The sequence below is a fragment of the Mastomys coucha genome, chromosome X (assembly GCF_008632895.1).
Source record: "Mastomys coucha isolate ucsf_1 chromosome X, UCSF_Mcou_1, whole genome shotgun sequence".
Lineage (NCBI taxonomy): Eukaryota > Metazoa > Chordata > Mammalia > Rodentia > Muridae > Mastomys > Mastomys coucha.
This window is the reverse complement of record NC_045030.1, coordinates 137199617-137219650: the sequence shown is the minus strand read 5'-3', so window position 1 is coordinate 137219650 and position 20034 is coordinate 137199617. Positions and strand designations below refer to the sequence as shown.

The 20034-nt window shown below is 34.2% G+C and overlaps 1 protein-coding gene across 1 annotated transcript in view; it reads left to right on the top strand.

The window, feature by feature from the left end:
- Positions 1–235: 235 nt before the first annotated feature.
- The window catches only part of LOC116094944 (vomeronasal type-2 receptor 116-like), a 30140-nt gene continuing 10341 nt past the window's right edge, over positions 236–20034 (top strand). The window contains exons 1-3 of the mRNA XM_031376346.1: positions 236–429; positions 12275–12554; positions 12925–13725. Of these exons, the coding sequence (XP_031232206.1) occupies positions 236–429; positions 12275–12554; positions 12925–13725 (1275 nt within the window). The remainder of the gene's footprint in view (positions 430–12274; positions 12555–12924; positions 13726–20034) is intronic.

Here is a 20034-nt window from a genome sequence, read left to right as displayed (position 1 = left end):
CCTGAACACAAACATTCAAATGGAGATCCCCAGGCCAGAAAGTACTTAAGAATCCTCCAGAGAAGAACAAGCAGAAAAGCAAAGTAACAAGATACATGAATGGTTTTTTTCAGCACTAACTACAATTATAAAAAAGAGACACACAGGTGCTCTCCAGCACATTGATACTTGGGCTTCGGTCTAAGGATTCATACTGGCCTTGGCTCAAGCACAAGGCATAGGGGATATGATAAACATGTTATCTGTGCTGTCTGTCTTCCTGATCCTGGAGTATTCCTTGCTTTTGAGTGAAACACATCCCAGGTGCTTTTGGAGAATAAAACAAAATGAAAAGATAGGTATAACTTTGGAAGATGACTGTTTCTTTTACATTTACACAAGACAGGGTCCACCACTGAATGATTCTTTCGATGGAAATCCAGATATTCAGTAAGTGCCTCTTTCATTCATTTATGTTTATCATGGCTAATAATTTGTACTCGGCCTAAAGATATGTTGAGCATAATTCTCCTTGCCTGCTTTCCCTATTTCTCACCTGTAATACTAAGATCAATCAAAACTTTATTCTGAGTTTGACTGCTCAATATTTCCTTGTTTCTGGATTAGGCATTTTGCTCAAACCTTTAGAATAACATTTGCTAGGCTAAATGACATATATTTTTCACCTTGTTACTAGAGGAATGCACCTAATAGTGACAGTTCCTTCTTGATTTCACTATGTGATGTCCCTCAGACACACAGAGTAAAGCACTGCCCTGAAGTTGTTTCTTAGGGGATGCAGGAAAATGATCTTCCATTGGTCTTCTAGTGTTCCTTCCATTGGTATAGAGAGCCTAGTTCTTGTGCGGAGATGATTGTCATACTTATGATCTTCCTGGGTATGATTCTTATACAAATATTTATCTTTAGTTTGAAGAATCTATATGTCATCATTTCTTGACTGTCATGCTATGATTTGTAGCTACAATCAGAATAGCAAAAAACTATCATAATTCTATCCCCTCTTTTCAAGTCTGTTTTATTTCATCATATGCACATTTGATCATATGACATTGGAGTTCATCAGATTCAAGGCACTGAACACTTATAACAAATTATATCCTGGCTCACTTTCTAGTAGTCCATCTAGGGAATGAATGTTCTCTTCATCCATTTGAAAAACATGTTAACCATGTATCACAGAAATTAATTACTTGGGTTCTCATTGTTGATTATCTCCCAATCTAGACGAGACCAAAGACCCTACACTGTCTTGATAAACTGTGATTGCTACTGCTGTCTTTAAAATGTATCCTGAGAGACCCCTTTGTATGAACCTGAGTCCATATTTAAGAAAATTATCTTTATATATAAAAAGTAAACATAGCTTTATTCCATATGCATTTTTCCACCATTACCTAAATAATTCAAGTTTTTCTATTTACAAATTTGTCACAGTGCTATATCATCCTTTAATAAAAATGACCTTAAGTACTTAGGAAACAAGATACATACATAAGATAATAATTTACAAACATCCTATGAAGTAGGAAAACTCTGAAAACATCTCCTTAACATCAATAAAAGGAAAAATCCCTTCATGTTCTGCTGTCATTCAGGATGGTACACAGACTCTTAGGAAGTATTCAGAAACAGTTAGGAAGCAGAACTTAAACTATTTCCATAAGATATAATATGATTCTGTCGTTAAAACTCTCTAAAAGTATAATAAAATTCTTAGATAACATCAACTAAATTACAGGCATATATAATCAACATAACAACATGAGCAGCTTTCTATATACCTTTACAAATTTGAAAAAAAAAATCAGGAAAAAAATTTCCATTTACTTTATCTTCCAAAAGTACGTGAATGAATGCCAAGTAGAAAATCCAACCAATGAGATGAAAAATCTACACAATAAATTCTTTAAGACACTAAAGAAAGAAATGGAAGTAGGTTCAAGAAGCCATAATGGTTTTCAATACTTATTGATTACAAGAAGGAAAAATTTAACTTTGCCAAGGGTATTGTTTATTTTCTATAATCTGATGGTAAAATCTTATTTCTAAAGACAATTATTTCATCAAATGTAGAAAAATCAAGTTTGTGAACAACTTAGGTCTTTACACTCACTAACTATCATCTATGATACTAAACAGGATTCTGGATGTTTGTTTGTTTGTTGAGACAGGGTTTTTCTGTGTAGTCTTGTCTGTCCTGGAACTCACTCTGTAGACCAGGCTGGCCTTGAGCTCAGAAATCTACCTGCCTCTGCCTCCCAAGTGCTGGGATTAAAGGTGTGCACCACCACTGTTCGGCCCTAAACAGGAATCTGAATGCTATCAAACAAAAAGGTAATCATTAATATCTTCCAACTACAGTACCTTCAACCTGCAATACTCAAGCACTTTTTCTTATACTTAAGTCCCACTGCAAGAAATGGAACTCAGATCTGACACTGAAAAAATGTCTAAAAAGAGAGAAACTAGTAAGGAAATACTCATAGGAGGAAACTACTACTTTTTTACTGTAAAAATAAAGTCAAAATATGACTCATTCCATATTACTATAATCATATACCAATATGCCCACCACCTCTCATAAGTGAAGTTAATGGGAATTAATTCAAATACAATAATTAGAAATGTACAGAAAATGAGAAACTTTGATACCTTAAATGGGATGTTTTAATGGCTGTTAAGGCATTATAGAAACATAGGACATATGACATAATCTAATAAAAAAACGTATGTTGAAACTTCATTAATTTCCTATGTAGTATGTTGTCACTTTTAAAGAAACTTTCATAGGCTACTGAAAAGAAAATGTATTCTTCAGTGTTTCATAGAATGTTGTGTAGGTGTTGATCAAATCTGTTTGAGTCATAGCATTATATAACTCCAAATTTTCTGTCTAGTTTTTTGGTGGTTTGGTCTGTTTTTATTTTGTTTGTTTATTTTCTTGATGACCTATCTTTGATGAGTGAAGTATTGAAGTCACTAACTATTACTGTGCTAGGACAACTATGTAATTTTAGTAGTTGTGGTGTTTCTTGTAAAAATTTGGGTACCCTTGAACTATGCAAAAGAGTTTAGAATTTTAATATGCCCTTGGTATTTTCTCCTTTGATGTGGATGTACTTTATTCAAAATCTGCATTATCAGATATTAGAATAGCTACCTGTTTATTTTTTGATCCAACATGTTTAGAATATTTTTTCTATCATTTTATGTTAAAGTGATGTCTCCTCATGATGGTAAGTGTTTTTTTTGGTGCAGCAGAAAAATAAATGATGATTTTTTAATATAATCTATTTTTCTGTCTTTTTACTGAAGAATTAAGATCATCAATACTAAGAGAATTTAATGGATGATATTATTAATACTCCTTATTTTGTTTCTAGGTTGTGGGTACTTCCCACCTCTTTTGAACAATTGTTCTTGTGATTATTTATACTTTATCTCCTCTTGGATATAGTTAACCTTCTATTCATATTTTTTTAATACTTGACTGTATTCATGGTGACTGTTTTGAAGTTCTTGTGCTTCATCCTAATTGCTTTTTATAGGGTCATATTAAAATACTGCTGCTGGATTCTGGGAGAAGAATATTGCCTTTGTTCTTCATATTTTTTGTTTTTAACTATGTAATATAGACAGACTTGTAGCACTTTAACTCTTTCTTTGTGGATATATCCTGTCCTGTCTTTGCTGAGTGAGTTTTCTTTATCTTTGTTGCTATTGCCCACTCTTAATAGCCACATTGCTAACCAAATATAGAGGCTGTTCATCACCAGAATCTAAGGCAAATATGGTAGCTGTAGGGTTTCTGGAAAAGCTAGTATACCGTAGGCTTGAATGAGAGGGTGGGAAGGCAGTAGGGAGGAACTAGAGACATTGGTCTACAACTAGACACAGAGTCTTCAGGGGTAGTTTAAATATAGACTCAAGCAGGCAAGCAAAACCAGGACTGGGGATAAGTAATAAAAGAGTGGAATGTAGAACAAAGTAAGATAGAGGTTATCTAAGTGTGTGGGTGATGGGTCTCTGGTACAGAGCAATTCTGTGATTCTTCAACACAAAAGATAGAAATGAGAATGAAAGAAATCATGATAAGAACTATGGAATATTATAAATCCGGTCTCTGAATAAACAGCAAGATATCAAGTGCAAAGGAGATTGTTCTGGGTCTAGGAGAAGGGTTTCTGCCAGAACTAAAGGTATCATAAGGAAAATTATGCGAGATTAGAATGGAAGGCAGGAAAGTGGATAAAGGTCACCACTTGAATCCCAGCCTAGTGTTACAACTCTAGATTCCTGATAGTGAATCTCTGGTACTACAAAGTAATAAAGGATGAGATGGAGATGGGCTAGAAGAAATGCCTAAAAATACTCATGGAGTAAAATCGCTGTACTCTGAATTTTTGTGGTTAATATCAAATTCAGTACATCAGAAGAATCATAAGTTTACCCAGTTTACAGCCAGGTTATTACATTTCTGAGGTGAATGAGCATTTCTTGGTGTGTGGATTAACAAACTAGATTTCAAGTATGCCTGATCATTTCATGAGCTAAATAGAAATTCTGTGGCTGAACAAAGAAACTCTCATGGTGGCTTCGGTAATTTACTCTGACTTAATACTGGTTCATTGATGAAAACAAAAATGTAATATATATATTACATTTATACATTAATATATATTATATATATAATATAATATATATAATATATTAAATGTAATATATATATATAAAATTTCTTTATATTTTGTCATTGTTGTAGCTTGGATCTGAATGTCTGCTCAAATGCTTGCACAATAAGTTCTTCAATTTTTGTTTGGCACTGCCTATACTTGGTGCACTTAATAGATATATTATGCTATTGGTAATGTATGCTCTCCAATAGAGTTTTGTGATCCCAGTTTTCCCAATTAGTTTTTCCTCTGTATTATAGCTATGATTTGGGTGGATTGGCAATACTCTATGCTATGTTGAATCATGCCATTAAAGAGGGCAAAAGCAACCAATCAAACTCTATTCACCTCAACTAAAATCTACAAACTATAACCTTTCTATGTTTTCTGCTTTGAGGATGATTCTTTGGAAGATATTGTTGTTATACTACAAAACTCTCAAAATTAAGTGTAACATCTGATTTCACAGTATAGTTTATCTTTTGATTTTATTTAATACATGCCTTATAAAATAATATAAAATTTGCATTATTCTTACTTTAAATGTGATCAAAGACTAAACAAATTATGAGGATCATTACACATTTATATTTATTTTTCATTCCTAAACACTTTTGAAAAAATTGTGTTATTGCAAATATTATATTTTGCAATTATTTGGTATTATCAACAAAATGTAGCTTAAGAGATTGGTGTGTGAGTACTCAGAAAAAAATGATTTTTATTTAACTTCTTGGACTTTTTTTGAGTCAATACATGGATTAACATCAATTAAGCTCTTTTTCCTGGCTTCTAGATGAAGACTTAACTTTCAATTTCTTTTCTGAGACACATACAAAACAATTACAGTCAAAATTCTTTTAAAGAATGTAAATATAGTCATTGACATATTTTATTTTTAAAGTAAGGATTTTGCTTTTGTTTTATAATCTTGGATATAAAGTTTATACATAAACAACTTAATATTCTTATGTACATATATGCATTGTATATTACTATGTTCAATATTCTACCTTTTAAAATCTTTTATTAATTTTCTGTTCATTGCTCCCATAACCTGAGAAAATATATATTTTTATATAATGTAAAATGAATGTCAGTATAATTAAGGTACCATATGTACTGTAAACAACTTCTGTACATTGTACTTCCCAACTTTACCTCCAGAATCTAATACAATGAGTCTCCGTAACTTCCCCTTCTATGCCTTCTCCCCAGACTGCCAGATCTAGCCTAGGTCCCATATCCAGAACATTGTACTGTCTAGCAATTTCTGTCTGTGCCGCAAACAACTTCTAGACTTTCTCCAGGACCCAATGTATGTGCCAATACCTGTAGTTCCCTTCTGTGCAATATCCTACCTCTCCAGGCAGTCAGACCTTTGACATCCTTCTCCAAGGTCTACCGCTATAAGAGTCCCTGAGGCTCACTAGAAAAAAGTAAATAAAACATAACAGTTCTAGCAAGGTTGTCACATCCAGTGTCCTGGCCTAATCTGACTATATATGTCTGTGTTACAAATTAACTTTAGGATTCCCCAGGATCTACCCCATTTGCTGCCACCTATAGGTCACCTTCTGAACCACATCTGACTTCTCCATCCAACCATATATTACAAAGGTCTAATTGTTTTTCTAACAATTCTCATACATGCCAACTTCCTATCTCACCAGACCTCACCCTAGTTCCAGAGAGTGACACAACTTTGTCTTCTCTCCCATACCTGTACCACAAATGATCTCTAGGCCTTAGCCAAGAATCTCTTTACCTTTGTACCAACCCACTAAACCCTTTCATATCACAACCAACCTCATCACATAACCAAATCTACCAACAAAATTCAAGCTTAGACCAAGAAGCATATCCTCTATACCAGCACAAATCTTACTTTCAATCCTTACTTCATTACACCAAGGTCCCTCAAGACCCAACCTGTTTGCACATACTCTATTCTACTATTATCTTGCTTTGTCAAAGTCAGATACATAACTAACAATAAAAGTCCAGATGTTCAGATCTTATAACATGAATACCAACAATATAACGAAATCAAGCAAGTGTCTTTTAATCAAAACCTTCTAGTTCTACCCGAATGTTTGCAAATGAGAATTATCTAGATGAAGCCAGATACAGAATATTTAAAATAATAGTAGAATTGATCTTAAAAACCGATAAGATTAAAGACATATAAAAACAGCTCTATGATATTAAGGAATAAGTGTTAAAGAAGAATGAATACCTAACAGTACCAGAAAAAATCAGGAACATATACCCTGATAGAAATGAGAAAGGCAGTCCAGGGCCTCAGAACAGAATTTAGAGGTTTGTATTGTTTCTTTGTTTGTTTTATTTTGATTTTATGGTGGTGGTGGTAACTGGAGGGTGTTAATTTTTATTTTTCATTTATAGTATTATCTTTAAACTTTATTTTTACACTATTGTCATTATCCCTTTCATGATCTACCCTCTGAGAGTTCCTCATCCCATACTGCCTCAATCTTTCTCCAAGAGGATGTCCACACTCCAAAATCTCATCCCACAATGCAATGTCTCACAATTCACAATTATCAAGTCTCTTGAGAGTTAGGTATATCATTTCTCACTAAGGCCAGATCATGAAATTCTCTGCTGTATGTGTCAGGGAAGCCTCATAATGGATAGTCAATTCTGACTGGTTAATAGCTAAATGTCTGAGAGATCTCTGGGGTTGAGATCTCTCAGGTGAGTCAAGATTGTCTTCCAATGGGGTTGCACTCTTCCTCAGCTTCTTCCAGCCTTTTTCTAATTCAGCCATGAATTAGAAACATGGCTCCCTGATTTCAGTCCAATAGTTGGATATAAGTACGTGATTCTGATTTGGTCAGGTGATTCCTGTGTCTCTAAGAGGGCAGCCATGCTAAGCTAACTGAAACAAAGCGCAACATCAATAATACTGTCAGGTTTTCGAGACTACCTATGAGATGGATACCAATTTGGGCCAGTAACAGGACCTCCATTCTCTCAGTGTCTTCTCCATTTTTAACATTGCACTTCTCTTAGGCAGGAACAATTCTAGGTCAGAGTTTTGACTATGAGATGGCAACATCATCTCACCACTTGATGCCATGTCTTTTACTGGAGGTGGGCTTTACATGTTTCCTCTCCACACTGTTGGTTATTTCATATAAGGTCTCTCCCTTTGAGTCCTGAAAGTCTCATACCTCCCAGATCTCTGGTACATTTTAGAGGGTACCCACACTTCCCACATCCGAAGGTTGCCTGTTTCCATTTTCGTGGTTGATCCTCATGTCTTCACTCCTGTGCTCATCTCCCAATACCTGATCATGTTCTCCTTTTCCAGTCACCATCCCCCTCCCACACATGTCCCTCCTATCCTCTGCTCCCCATAATTGCTTCATTCACCCTCCCAAATGAGACTGAGGCACCCTTACTTGGACCCTTCAGGTTCATAACCTTCTTGAGTTCTGTGGATTTTATCCTGGGAATTCTGTATATTTTTGGCTAATATCCACATATTAGAGAGTACACATCATGCATGTTCTTTTGGGTCTCAGTTACTTCACTCAGAATGACATTTCCTACTTCCATCCATTTGCCTTATAACACATGATGTCTTCATTCTTAATAGCTATGTAGAAATCCATTGTTTAAATGAACCACATATCTGGGTTGTTTTCAGCTTCCGGATGTCACAAGGTATCTTTCTTGTATGAGCAAATGCTGGATCCTGCTTGCATATTTAGTCTGTTAGCTTTTGTCTTTTTGTTGGTGAATAAAGTCCATTAATATTGAGAGATAGTAAACACAGATGATAGTTAATTCCTATTATGTTTGTTGTTATTGGATGCATTATGTGCATATGATTCTACCCTTTTGCTTTTATTGTGAGATGATTATTACATTGTTCTTTTCTTTGTTTTAAGTACCCACCTTATATTGGAGTATTCATTTTAGAATCCTATGTAGGGCTGGATTGGTAGATAGATATTCTTTAAATTTGATTGTCAAGGAATATTTTAGTGACTCTATCTACCTATGATGATTGAGATTTTTCCAGGGCTAAGAATCCTGGGTTGCCATTTGTGTTCTCTTAGGGTCTATATGATCTTTGTTCAGGCTCTTCTGGCATTTAAGGTGTCTGTTGAGATATCTGGTGTAATTCTGGTGGGTATGACTTTATATGTTACTTGACATTTTCCCTTCCTGCATTTAATATTCTTTCTTTGTTCTGTGTAATTAGTGTCATGATTATGATATGGCAGGAAAATTTTTCTTTTCATATCAAATATAGTTGGTGTACTATAGGTAAACACATATGTAGGAAAGGACTTCCTGATTAGGACTCCATTTGCCCACCAATTAAAGCCAAAAATTGAAAAGTGGGATTTTTGGACCTATACTGCTTCTAAACAGCAAAATAAACAATCTGCATGGTAAAAAGGAAGACTACAAAATGGGAGAGAATCTTTGCTAGCTATATATCAGGAAGAAAATTAAGATTTGAAATGTACAAAGAACTTAAAAAAATACTTCAAAAAGGATACATTCAAAGAAGACTAAGAAATATGTCATTTTTTCATCTTTTCTAGTAATTAGTGAAATGTAAATCTAAACAACTTTGAGATTTCAACTTAATCTAGTCAGAATGACAACATCATCGATGCTACTTACAACAAATGTTGGAAAGAATGTAGAGGAATGAAGATATTTATTAAGTGACAGTTACAAACTGGTGCAGCCACTATGGAAATCAATGTAGTGGATTTCCAAAAAACTAAATATAATTTTATCATATGATGCAGCTATACTATTTCCGGTGTGTGGGGCAAAGAACTCAATATCTTATTCTACAGATACTTCTTTGATATGTTCATAGCAGCTGGAAATATAATAGATAGGAAATGAAAGTAACTTAAATGCTCTTCAACCTACAAATTAATAATGAAAATGTGTTAAATATATACTGTACAAGCTACTCATCTGTAATAAAAAAGAAAAAAATAAACTTTGTAGGGAACTATAAAAGGTCAAACTGAGTGAGTAACACAGGCACAAAAAGGCAAATGTCATATATACTCTCTCAACAGAAGCTTCTATTTCTAAATCTTCATATGTGAGTACACATCCTGAAGGAACTAAAGAAATATGGAAAGTTAAAAGGGATTACTGAGGAGTTTGAGATTAAACAGGCTGTAGAGTGGGGAATAGTAGAGTACAAGTGATAGAACTGGAAAGATGGGGAAAGAGGGCATTGTAATTAGGGAAGGAGAGGAAGAGAGGATGCAAAATACCAGTAAATATTGTGAAAGTCGTAAGGAATTGTATTGTTAACCATTTACCAAAAAGAAAAACAAGTAATTCCATGTATAAGTATACATATGGTTTTAATGAATGTTTCTTTTTGACTTGGTAGTACTCTCTTCAAGAGCCAAAGACTACGTCACAATAACAACAACAATAAAAAAGATGAATACATCAATTCAAAAGATAGCATGTTTGGGACACAACTCTATGATTTTAGATATCAAAAAATCATGTAAATTTAACAGAAATAGTTTATTTCACATACTCAACAACTGATGAGAAAACTAATCTATCTCAGTATTACAAGAGAATAAAACAATGAAAAACTTTAGGGTTTTATGAATTTAAGAGAAACTACAAGAAATATAGTAACAAAACACTCTAGAAAATTATTTAAGCAAGGAAAACAGAAAAGTAAATGGTACAGAAATTGTTCATCTGATATAATAGCAGATATATAACAACAATTTGGAGCTAGTGTAGTTTAATATGTAATGTAATCATAAAACAACATGAAATAGACTACACAAAAATATGAGCATTCAAGAACAGTTATGTACAAAATACAAAACAACAAAGACATCTTTTTCAAACTGCCCATGTTTGGGTCGAAATGGCCTTGTTCTTACTTCCTCTAGTAACTTAAAAATAAAATTATACAATATCCAGATCCCATTAAGTCCTCCAATGAGGAAAGAGGATATCCTCAAATTCTTTACCAAAAAATCTGCTCAGATGATACCAACTTGACTTTTAAATGAAACAATAGATCTACAAAAGAAAATGTGATCTACATCATATCACAATAATACATGGAAGAAACTGTGGCTTGCTGCTATGATTATCATTGCCTGTTTGTGTCAACATCATCTCCTTCAGAAAACTGTCTAGTGAGCAGTGCAGAAGTTTGATGCTGCCACTGGAGCCATTCCCTTTGCTGGCTGCTTTATGCATGGGATCTTCACTTACCAGAACAAAGAAGCTTTCAGGAAGGCATGGTTATCTCAAGGATGACCACTAGACACTCACAGAGGTGTCATATATCAAAATGCCCATAATTGCTCTTTTTAACACATGACTCCTCTGTGCTACATGAAAAGGCCATTCTATGCAATAACACAGGAGTTCACTCAGTGGACCAAATGTAGTAGATGCTGTTCCCAGAAAAGTATTCCACCAGTGTAGCCTGTGGCACTATCTCCCATGAACACTTATAGGAGTATGTGCCTGATCTCTACTTCTATAGAGACTCTAAGAGTATTTAGAAAGATGAGTAAGATACTTCCAAGAAATATCTGGTCAAAGGGTACTGGACTGTGCCAGCTACTGAATTCACTATTGCTCAGCCAGAGAAGACTGGCAGTGTGAAGGTGCCCACTGTATCCATTAGTTCCTTAGTAAAGACTGGAGTACCCAGCCAGTGACACAGGTCAGCAGCTCCTAAAGTGCAGAAAACTGAGTGGGTTGGAGCCACCATTGAGTGGTGGTGGACTGACTACAGACATCTGACCAAGGGGAGAACAGGTGGAGGAAAATAAAGTTCCTAAAGTCTTGAAAGAAAATGTAAATCAGATGTGATATATTGATATTCACTTTAGTATAAAATGCACTAATGGAAATCTAAGTTCCTCTGTGTAGTGAAGGTAGCTCACTCCTCATACAGTAACAGTCATTGTTATTCTCAGCATTTTATCACATAAAATTGCACATCCACAGAAAATTAAAAGGAGAAATTTTATGGAATACAGAGGGAAGAATAAGAAATGTTATGTTAGTTGCATTGCCTATGAATCCAATGGCCTTTTAAAAGCTGTATATTCAGATAGATTTAATTAGTCATTGTCATTTACTTAGTTACGAACTTAGCTAGTGGTGAATCTGTGGGTAAAAATATCATAATTTGGGAGCTGATAGAATTTATCCATTTTCTGATTACAATAATTAGTTGAAGTCCAACATAAACAATGGGTTGATTCAGTATTGGCTAAGATCTACATTCTAGTCTGTGGGCAGCACACAGCATCCTCACCAAGTTCAAGGACAACAGAGGTGAACTGCATTAATTTTCAAAAAAATATTTGAGTGATGTCTATCTTCTCTCAAAACTACTTTGAAATATTGTTATATTCTTCCATAGATTTCACATCCTCATCTAATAAAAGGATGAAACTTGTGTCATGATTTATATGGGTCAGAGAAACAGCATTCTATATACAAAGTCAGTATAATGAATATAATCTAAATTTAACATATTTTGAACATAAATTCTAGTGATCTCTGTGTTCTGTTTTCAGATTGACAACCAAGAACATCCACTTGATTTTGTCTCTATTCTTTACCATCAAACAAATAAACTGGAACATTCATATTTTACCAAATATTTCTCTGCTAGTTAAATTCGATTGTAAAGCAAAGCAATATCTATACTTATATACCATAAAAACAAAGAAAGATGCAATTGTTCCTAACTATAACTGTAAACATGAAAGACAATTGTTAACTGTACTTACAGGACCATGGTGGTTTTCATCTTCCATATTGGGGCCACTAGTATACATCATGGCAGTACCACAGGTGAGGTTATATGGGTTTTGTAGTGAAACTTTCTCCTTCCCTGCCCCTTTTCTTTGTACCAAGACAGATTGGAAGACATAAACTGGTTTATGTCTGCTATGATACAGAGATTGAAGCATACATTCCCATTTTTTGTCATGTACGTGACAGCTTTATTGAAATAAATATAATGGAGAGGAGATGTGATGAGCTTTAATGTAAGAGAGTCTTGTGAGTAGTTTTTGTGAAAAAAAAACACAAAAAGGGAGAATTGAAATAACCACATAAATAATTTATACTTCCTACTGTTACCAGATTTTAACTGGCATGCTTAAAAAGATGGATTTATGCATTCTATTTTCTTCATATTGTTAATTTTTTTGTCCTTTAGCTTTACTATGGGCCATTTCATCCTATCCTGAGTGACCAGGAACACTATCCTTATGTGTACCAGATGTCTCCAAAGGACACATTTCTGGCCCTCGCCATGACATCATTGGTGGTTCATTTTAGCTGGAATTGGGTAGGACTAGTCATTTCAGATGATGAACAAGGCTTTCAATTTCTCTCTAAGCTGAGAGGAGAGATGGACAAACAAAGAATCTGTTTAGCCTTTGTTAATATGATCCAAAAAAATAAATACTTATACCAGAAACCAGAAGAAAATTATTATGACCAGATCCTGCTATCATCAGCAAAAGTTATTATCATTTATGGGCATGCAGACACCCTAACTATACGGTTTAGAGTGTGGCAACATTTAGGCATTAAGAGACTCTGGATCACCACCTCATGGTGGGATGTGAGTACAGGCAAAGGAGACTTCCTTCTTAACTCCTTTCATGGGATTTTCATTTTTTCACATCCCCATTCTGAGATTCCTGGTTTTAAAAAATTCATCCAGACAGTGCACCCTTCCAACTACAATAATGATACATCACTTGCTAGGCTATGGTGGTTGTATTTTAATTGTTCACTGCCATCTCATTTTATGACACTGAAAAATTATTCAACCAAAATCCTAGTAGAATGGTTATCCAGGCACCAGTTTGAGGTGTCCATGAGTGAGACAAGTTCTAACATATACAGTGCTGTCTATGCTATAGCTTTTGCACTTCATGAAATGCTTATTGAACATACAGAACATTGGCAAATGAATATTGGAAAAGTACTGGAATTTCACTCCTCCAAGGTAATAGAATTCCCACTGAATAGTATGAATTGCCAACATTTGTCTCAAAGTTTATCATAGGTTCTAAATACAAGCATTCTAAAATCCATTTGCCTGCAAAACTCAGGATGTCCACTCTCCTAATTTGCTGAGTAGTAGTCCATTGTATAAAAGAACCACATTTTTTGTATCCATTCTTCTGTCATGGAAATCTAGGTTGTTACTGCTTCTCGCTATCACAAATAAGGCTGAAGAGCATAGTGGAATGTGTGCCCTGTGGCATGGTGGGGCATCTTTTGGGTATATTCCCATGAATGATATAGCTGGGTCTTTAGATAGATCTATTTCCAATTTTCTAAGGAACCTCCAGATTGATTTTGAGAATTGTTGTACCAGTTTGCAATCCCACTAGCAATGGAGTAATGTTTCTCTTTTTCTACATGCTCTCCAACATGTGCTCTCACCTGAGCTTTTGATCTTAGCCATTCTGATGGGTATACAGGGAATCTCAGGATCATTTTGATTTGCATTTCTCTGATCACTATTGATTTTGAACATTTCTTTACATGCTTCTCAGCCAATTGAGATTATTCAGTTGTGAATTCTCAGTTTAGTTCTATACTTCATTTTTTGATTGGTTTGTTTATCCCTTTGGTGATTAACTTTTTGGGTTCTTTATATATTTTGGATATGACCCCTCTATTGGATGTGGTTTTAGTGAAGATTTTTCCTAATCTGTAGGTTGCTGATTTGTATTATTGACTATGTACTTTGCCTTATAGAAGCTTTACAGTTTCATTAGGTCCCATTTATCAATTCTTGGTCTTAGAGCATGAGCCATTAGAGTTCTGTTTAGGAAAATTCCCTCTGTGCTAATAAGTTCAAGGCCCTTTCCCACTTTCTCTTCTATTACATTCAGTATACCTGGTTTTATGTTGAGGTCCTTGATCCACTTGGACTTGAGCTTTATACAAGGTAATAAATATGGGTCTATTTTCATTCTTCTATAAAAAGACTGTCAGTTAGACCAGCACCATTTTTTTGAAGATGGATTTTTTCCATTGTATATTTTAGGCATCTTTATCAATGATCAAGTGACCATAAGTGTGTGGTTTTATTTCTGGGTCTTCAATTCTCTTCCAAGTGTCTGCCTCTGTAATGATACCATGCAGTTTTTAATCACTAGTGCTCTGTCATAAATCTTGATGTAATTTTACTTGTGATTCCCACAGCTGTTCTTTTATTGTTAAGAATTATTTTTGCTATCCTGCTTTGTTGTTGTTTTGTTTTTTTGTTGCTTTTTTTGCCTTTACAGATGAATTTGAGAATTGCTCTTTCTAGTCTTTGAAGAATTGTGTTGGGATTTTGATGAGGATTGCATTGAATCTATAGATTTCCTTTGGTAGGATGGTTATTTTACGCTGTTAATTCTGCCAATCCAAGAGCATGTGAGAGCTATCCATTTTCTGAGATCACCTTTAGTTTCTTGCTTAAGAGACTTGAAGTTATTGTCATACAGGTCTTTCACTTATTTGTGTAGATTTACCCCAAGATAAAGCCAAGATTCTGACATTAAGCATTCTAGAGTCCTGCAGTATCTGGTTCACTGTCTTCTCTTCACAATGTGGAAGGTGCTTATCTTACTTCTGGATGCAAAGTGATATTATTAATGTCTCAAAATTAGAAATTCTTATAACTATAATAATGGTATGCCAACAGTATTGTGCAACAAATAATAGGGGTTTATCCACCCTAAGTCCACCTTTATCATTGAAATTAAGATGCACTCCATAAGATGGTACCCATATCTTACAGTTAGTATAGCCAAAAATCCTAGAATAAATATGTCATGGGCTTAAAGAAAAGTCAAACATTCTGCTAAATGAGCCTACAACAGGAAAACTCTTTATTTAATAGGGGTAAAGATTTTATTTTGAACTCAATATAAATACAATACTCAAAAAACATGGATTAAGATTTCCCTGAATAACAAGATCTACTGTGAAAGTGGTAAGATCAACTTTTTGTAGTCATAGAACAATAGGAAAATTTAACCAAGGCCTTTTAAAATACATCGATTGGAATATTAGATAGGTGAGTTTCAGAAGGTTGGAGGGAACTCTGATAGGTTTTAGATGTCATTTGATAACATTATTAGGTTTAGGAGTTAGTGCAACCCAGTGCTCTGTTAACAATTTCCTAACACTTCATCTGATAGATGAAAGGACATTACTTAACCACAGGAGTAGGAAATGAATGTCCATTAAGGGGTGGTTGTGAGATGCTGTGTAGGTCCTGGGAACTGATCTGTGTTCACTTACAAGAGCAACACATGCTACTAACCCCTGAACTATCTCTCCAGACAAGATTTCTAGTATTTTAAAACATAAAATATAACTTATCCAGTTATCAGACATATCTTTATGTTGCACATGTGTAGAATTTGCATTGTGTACCTACTTCTAGAGCAAGGATTTATAGTACAAATGCCTCAATCATGATGATCATATAACAGTAAACTTTAAACTTTTTATATATTCATTTATTGAGATGGTATTCTGTAGTTCAGGCTGGTGTGGCACTTCTTATGTGCCCACAGATGATGTTGAACTTCTGATTCTCTTAACTTTACTTCTGAAATGATACAATGACATGGTATGCAACTATGTATTATTATACAGAGTGCTTGGGATGAAATCTGGCAGAAATAGTGTAAACCAAACTTCATTTCTAGCCCAAAACTCAACTTTTAAAACCATAAGTTTTCATATGACAATATTTTACACATATTACTCAACACATACACTCACATACATACACACTCACACACACACACACACATAAACACAAATAATTGCATATATCTATGTTTTTACAATGGAAAGAAAGGCTTCACAAGAAAACTTTTGTTCTTATTTAAAATACTTTGTTTTATAATATTAAGACTAATATAAAATGTGAAACAGACATATTCTTGTTTGTATATTCAGAGAACAGAGGTGGAAGAGAAAGGTATGAGTCATAAACTAAGGCTTATCTATCTATCTATCTATCTACCTCCTCTTGCCATATTTCTTCATGGTTTTGGCTACTGTAGTTATGAACAAATGGTTTTTGCTTTTAAGGTCAAGGGCAACTAGTATTATCTTAATTGAATTCAAGAAAAGTGAGTACAGGTGTATTGAAATGTATGTTTGAGTGAATGCTTTCTTTTTGGGGATAGTAGAATAATATAATATAATATAATATAATATAATATAATATAATATAATTAATATACTACACTATAATATAATATAATAACATAAAACATAATTGGACAAAATAAACAAACAGAAAGGAAACGTAAGGCACAAGAAATAGAAATCCAGGTATCCCCTAAAAACACTAAATGGATGCTGAAATAAATAACCACAGGACAAGGTTCAAACCTGTGCCAGACCTGGGCATGCTGCCTCAGGCTCTGAGTTCACCTAACATTTGGTTGTGTTGATTTTATAGGGCTTTGTCTTCTTGGTGTACTACATCCCCTCAAATTCCTTTTTGTTTTTTTGAAGAGGAAAGAGTTTATTTCATCTTGTATCTTCTAGTACATTATGAATGGTAATCAGGACAGAAAATCAAGCATGAACTTGAAGGTAGGCACTGAAGAAGAGGTCATGAAGGAAAACTATCTTATACAGAATGACTTCTTAATACAGCTGTTTTGGGAGGGAACATGCAATTCTTAAATTATCACTCAAGAAAATACTCAATGAACTTTTGCCTACTAGACAAAATGATAGAGAAATTTTCCCAACTGAAGTTTCCTTTTTCAGTTTGATTCTGTATAGGCAATATTTGATTAAAAAACAAAAACAAAGAAAGAAAGAAAGAGAGAGAGAGAGAAAAAAAAGAAAGATAGAAAAAAGGAAAGGAAAGAAATAACAAAAGAAAGAAAGAGAGAATGAAAAAATGAAGAAAGATAGAAAGAGAGAAAGAAAGAAATAAGAAAGAAAGAAAAAGTTGTTTATATAGTGGGTTATGTTGATGGATTTCTGTATAATAAACAATCCCTGTATTCCTGGGATGAAGCCTACTTGATCATGATGGATGATTGTTTTGATGTGTTCTTGGATTCAGTTTGAAAGTATTTTATTGATTATTATTGCATCGATATTCATAAGGGAAATTGGTCTGAAATTGTTTCTCTTTGTTAGGTATTTGTGTGGCTTAATTATCAGAGTAATTGTGGCTCATAAAATGAATTGGGTAGAGTTCCTTCTGTTACTATTTTTTGATATAGTTTAAGGAATATTGGTATTAGGTCTTCTTTGAAGGTCTGATAAAACTCTGCACTAAACACATCTGGTCCTGGAGATTTTTTGGTTGATTTTTGGGAAAATTAATAAGATAAATAAACTCTTAGCCAGACTGAACACAGGGGACAGAGACAGCATCTAAATTAACAAAATCATAAAAGGAAAGGGACATATAACTACAAAAACTGTGGAATTTAAAAAAATTGTGAGATACTACTACAAAAGCTTATATTCAACAAAACTGGAAAATATGGATGAAATTGACAATTTTCTACACTGATACTAAATAACAAACTTAAAGCAGGATGAGATAGACCATATAAACAGTCCCATAACCCCAAAAGCAGTAGAAACAGTCATTAAAAGTCTCTCAACCAATAAAAGCACTGGACCAGATGAGTTTAACGCAGAATTCAAAGACGACCTAGTGTCAATACCCTTTAAACTTTTCCACAAAATGGAAACAGAAGGAACACTACCTAGATAGTTCTATGGAGCCACAATTACAATGACACCAAAAGCTCACAAAGACCCAACAGAGAACTTCAGACCAAATTCCATTATTAATATTGATGCAAAAATACTCAGTAAAATTTTCATAAACAGAATCCAAGAACACATCAAAATGAACAATCATCATGATCACATAGGCTTCATCCCGGTGATGCTGGGATGTTTCAATATAGAGAAACCCATCAATACAATCCACTATGTAAACAAACTCAAAGGGAAAAAATATGATCATCTCATTAGATGATGATAAGACATTTTACAAAATCCAACACCCTTTCATAATAAAAGACTTGGAAAGATCAAGAATTCAAAACCCATACCTAAACATACTAAAAGGAATATACAGCAAACCAGTAGCCAACATCAAACTAAATGGAAAGAAACTTGAAACAATCCAACTAAAATCACGGACTAGAGAAGGCTGCCTACTCTCTCCCTACCTATTCAATATTCCACTTGAAGTCCTAGCCAAAGCAATTAGAAAACAATAGGAGATCAAAGGGATACAAATTGGAAAGGAAGAAGTCAAATTATAACTATTTGCAGTTGAAATGATAGTAAACTGAAGTGACCCAAAAATTCCACCAGAGAACTCCTAAACCTGGTGAACAACTTCAGCAAGGTATCTGGATATAAAATTAACTCAAGCAAATCAGTGGCCTTCCCCTACAATAGGATAAACAGGCTGAGAAAGAAATTAGGGAAACAACACCCTTCACAATGGTCACAAATAATATAAAATACCTTGGTGTGACTCTAACTAAGCAATTGATAGATCTGTATGACAAGAACTTCAAGTCTTTGAAGAAAGAAATCAAAGAAGATCTCAGAAAATGGAAAGATCTCCCATGCTACTGGATTGGCAGGAACAATATAGTAAAAATGGCCAACTTGCCAAAACCAATCTCCAGATTTAATACAATCCTCATCAAAATTCCCGCTCAATTCTTTACAGAGTTGGAAATAGCAAATTGCAAATTGATCTGAAATAACAAAAAATCCAGGATAGCGAAAACTATTCTCAACAATAAAAGAACTTCTGATATAATCACCATCCCTGACCTTAAGCTGTACTACAGTGCATTTGCAGTAAAAACTGCATTGTATTGGTACAGTGACAGGCACTTGGATCAATAGAATAGAACTGAAGACCCAGAAATGAACCCACACACCTATGGTCACTTGATATTTGACAAAGGAAACAAAATCATCTAGTGAAAAAAAAGACGGCATTTTCAACAAATGGTTCTGGTTCAACTGGCAGTTAGTATGTAGAAGAATGCAAATCTATCCATTCTTATCTTCTTGTACAAAACTCAAGTAGAAGTGGGTCAAGGACCTCCACATAAAACAAGATACACTGAAACTAATATAAAAGAAAGTGGGGAAGAGCCTCGAGCACATAGGCACAGGGGAAAAATTCCTGAAAAAAACAACAATAGCTTATGCTCTAAGACCAAGAATCAACAAATGGGGGCTCACAAAATTGAAATAAATAAAATATCTAAAAAAAAAA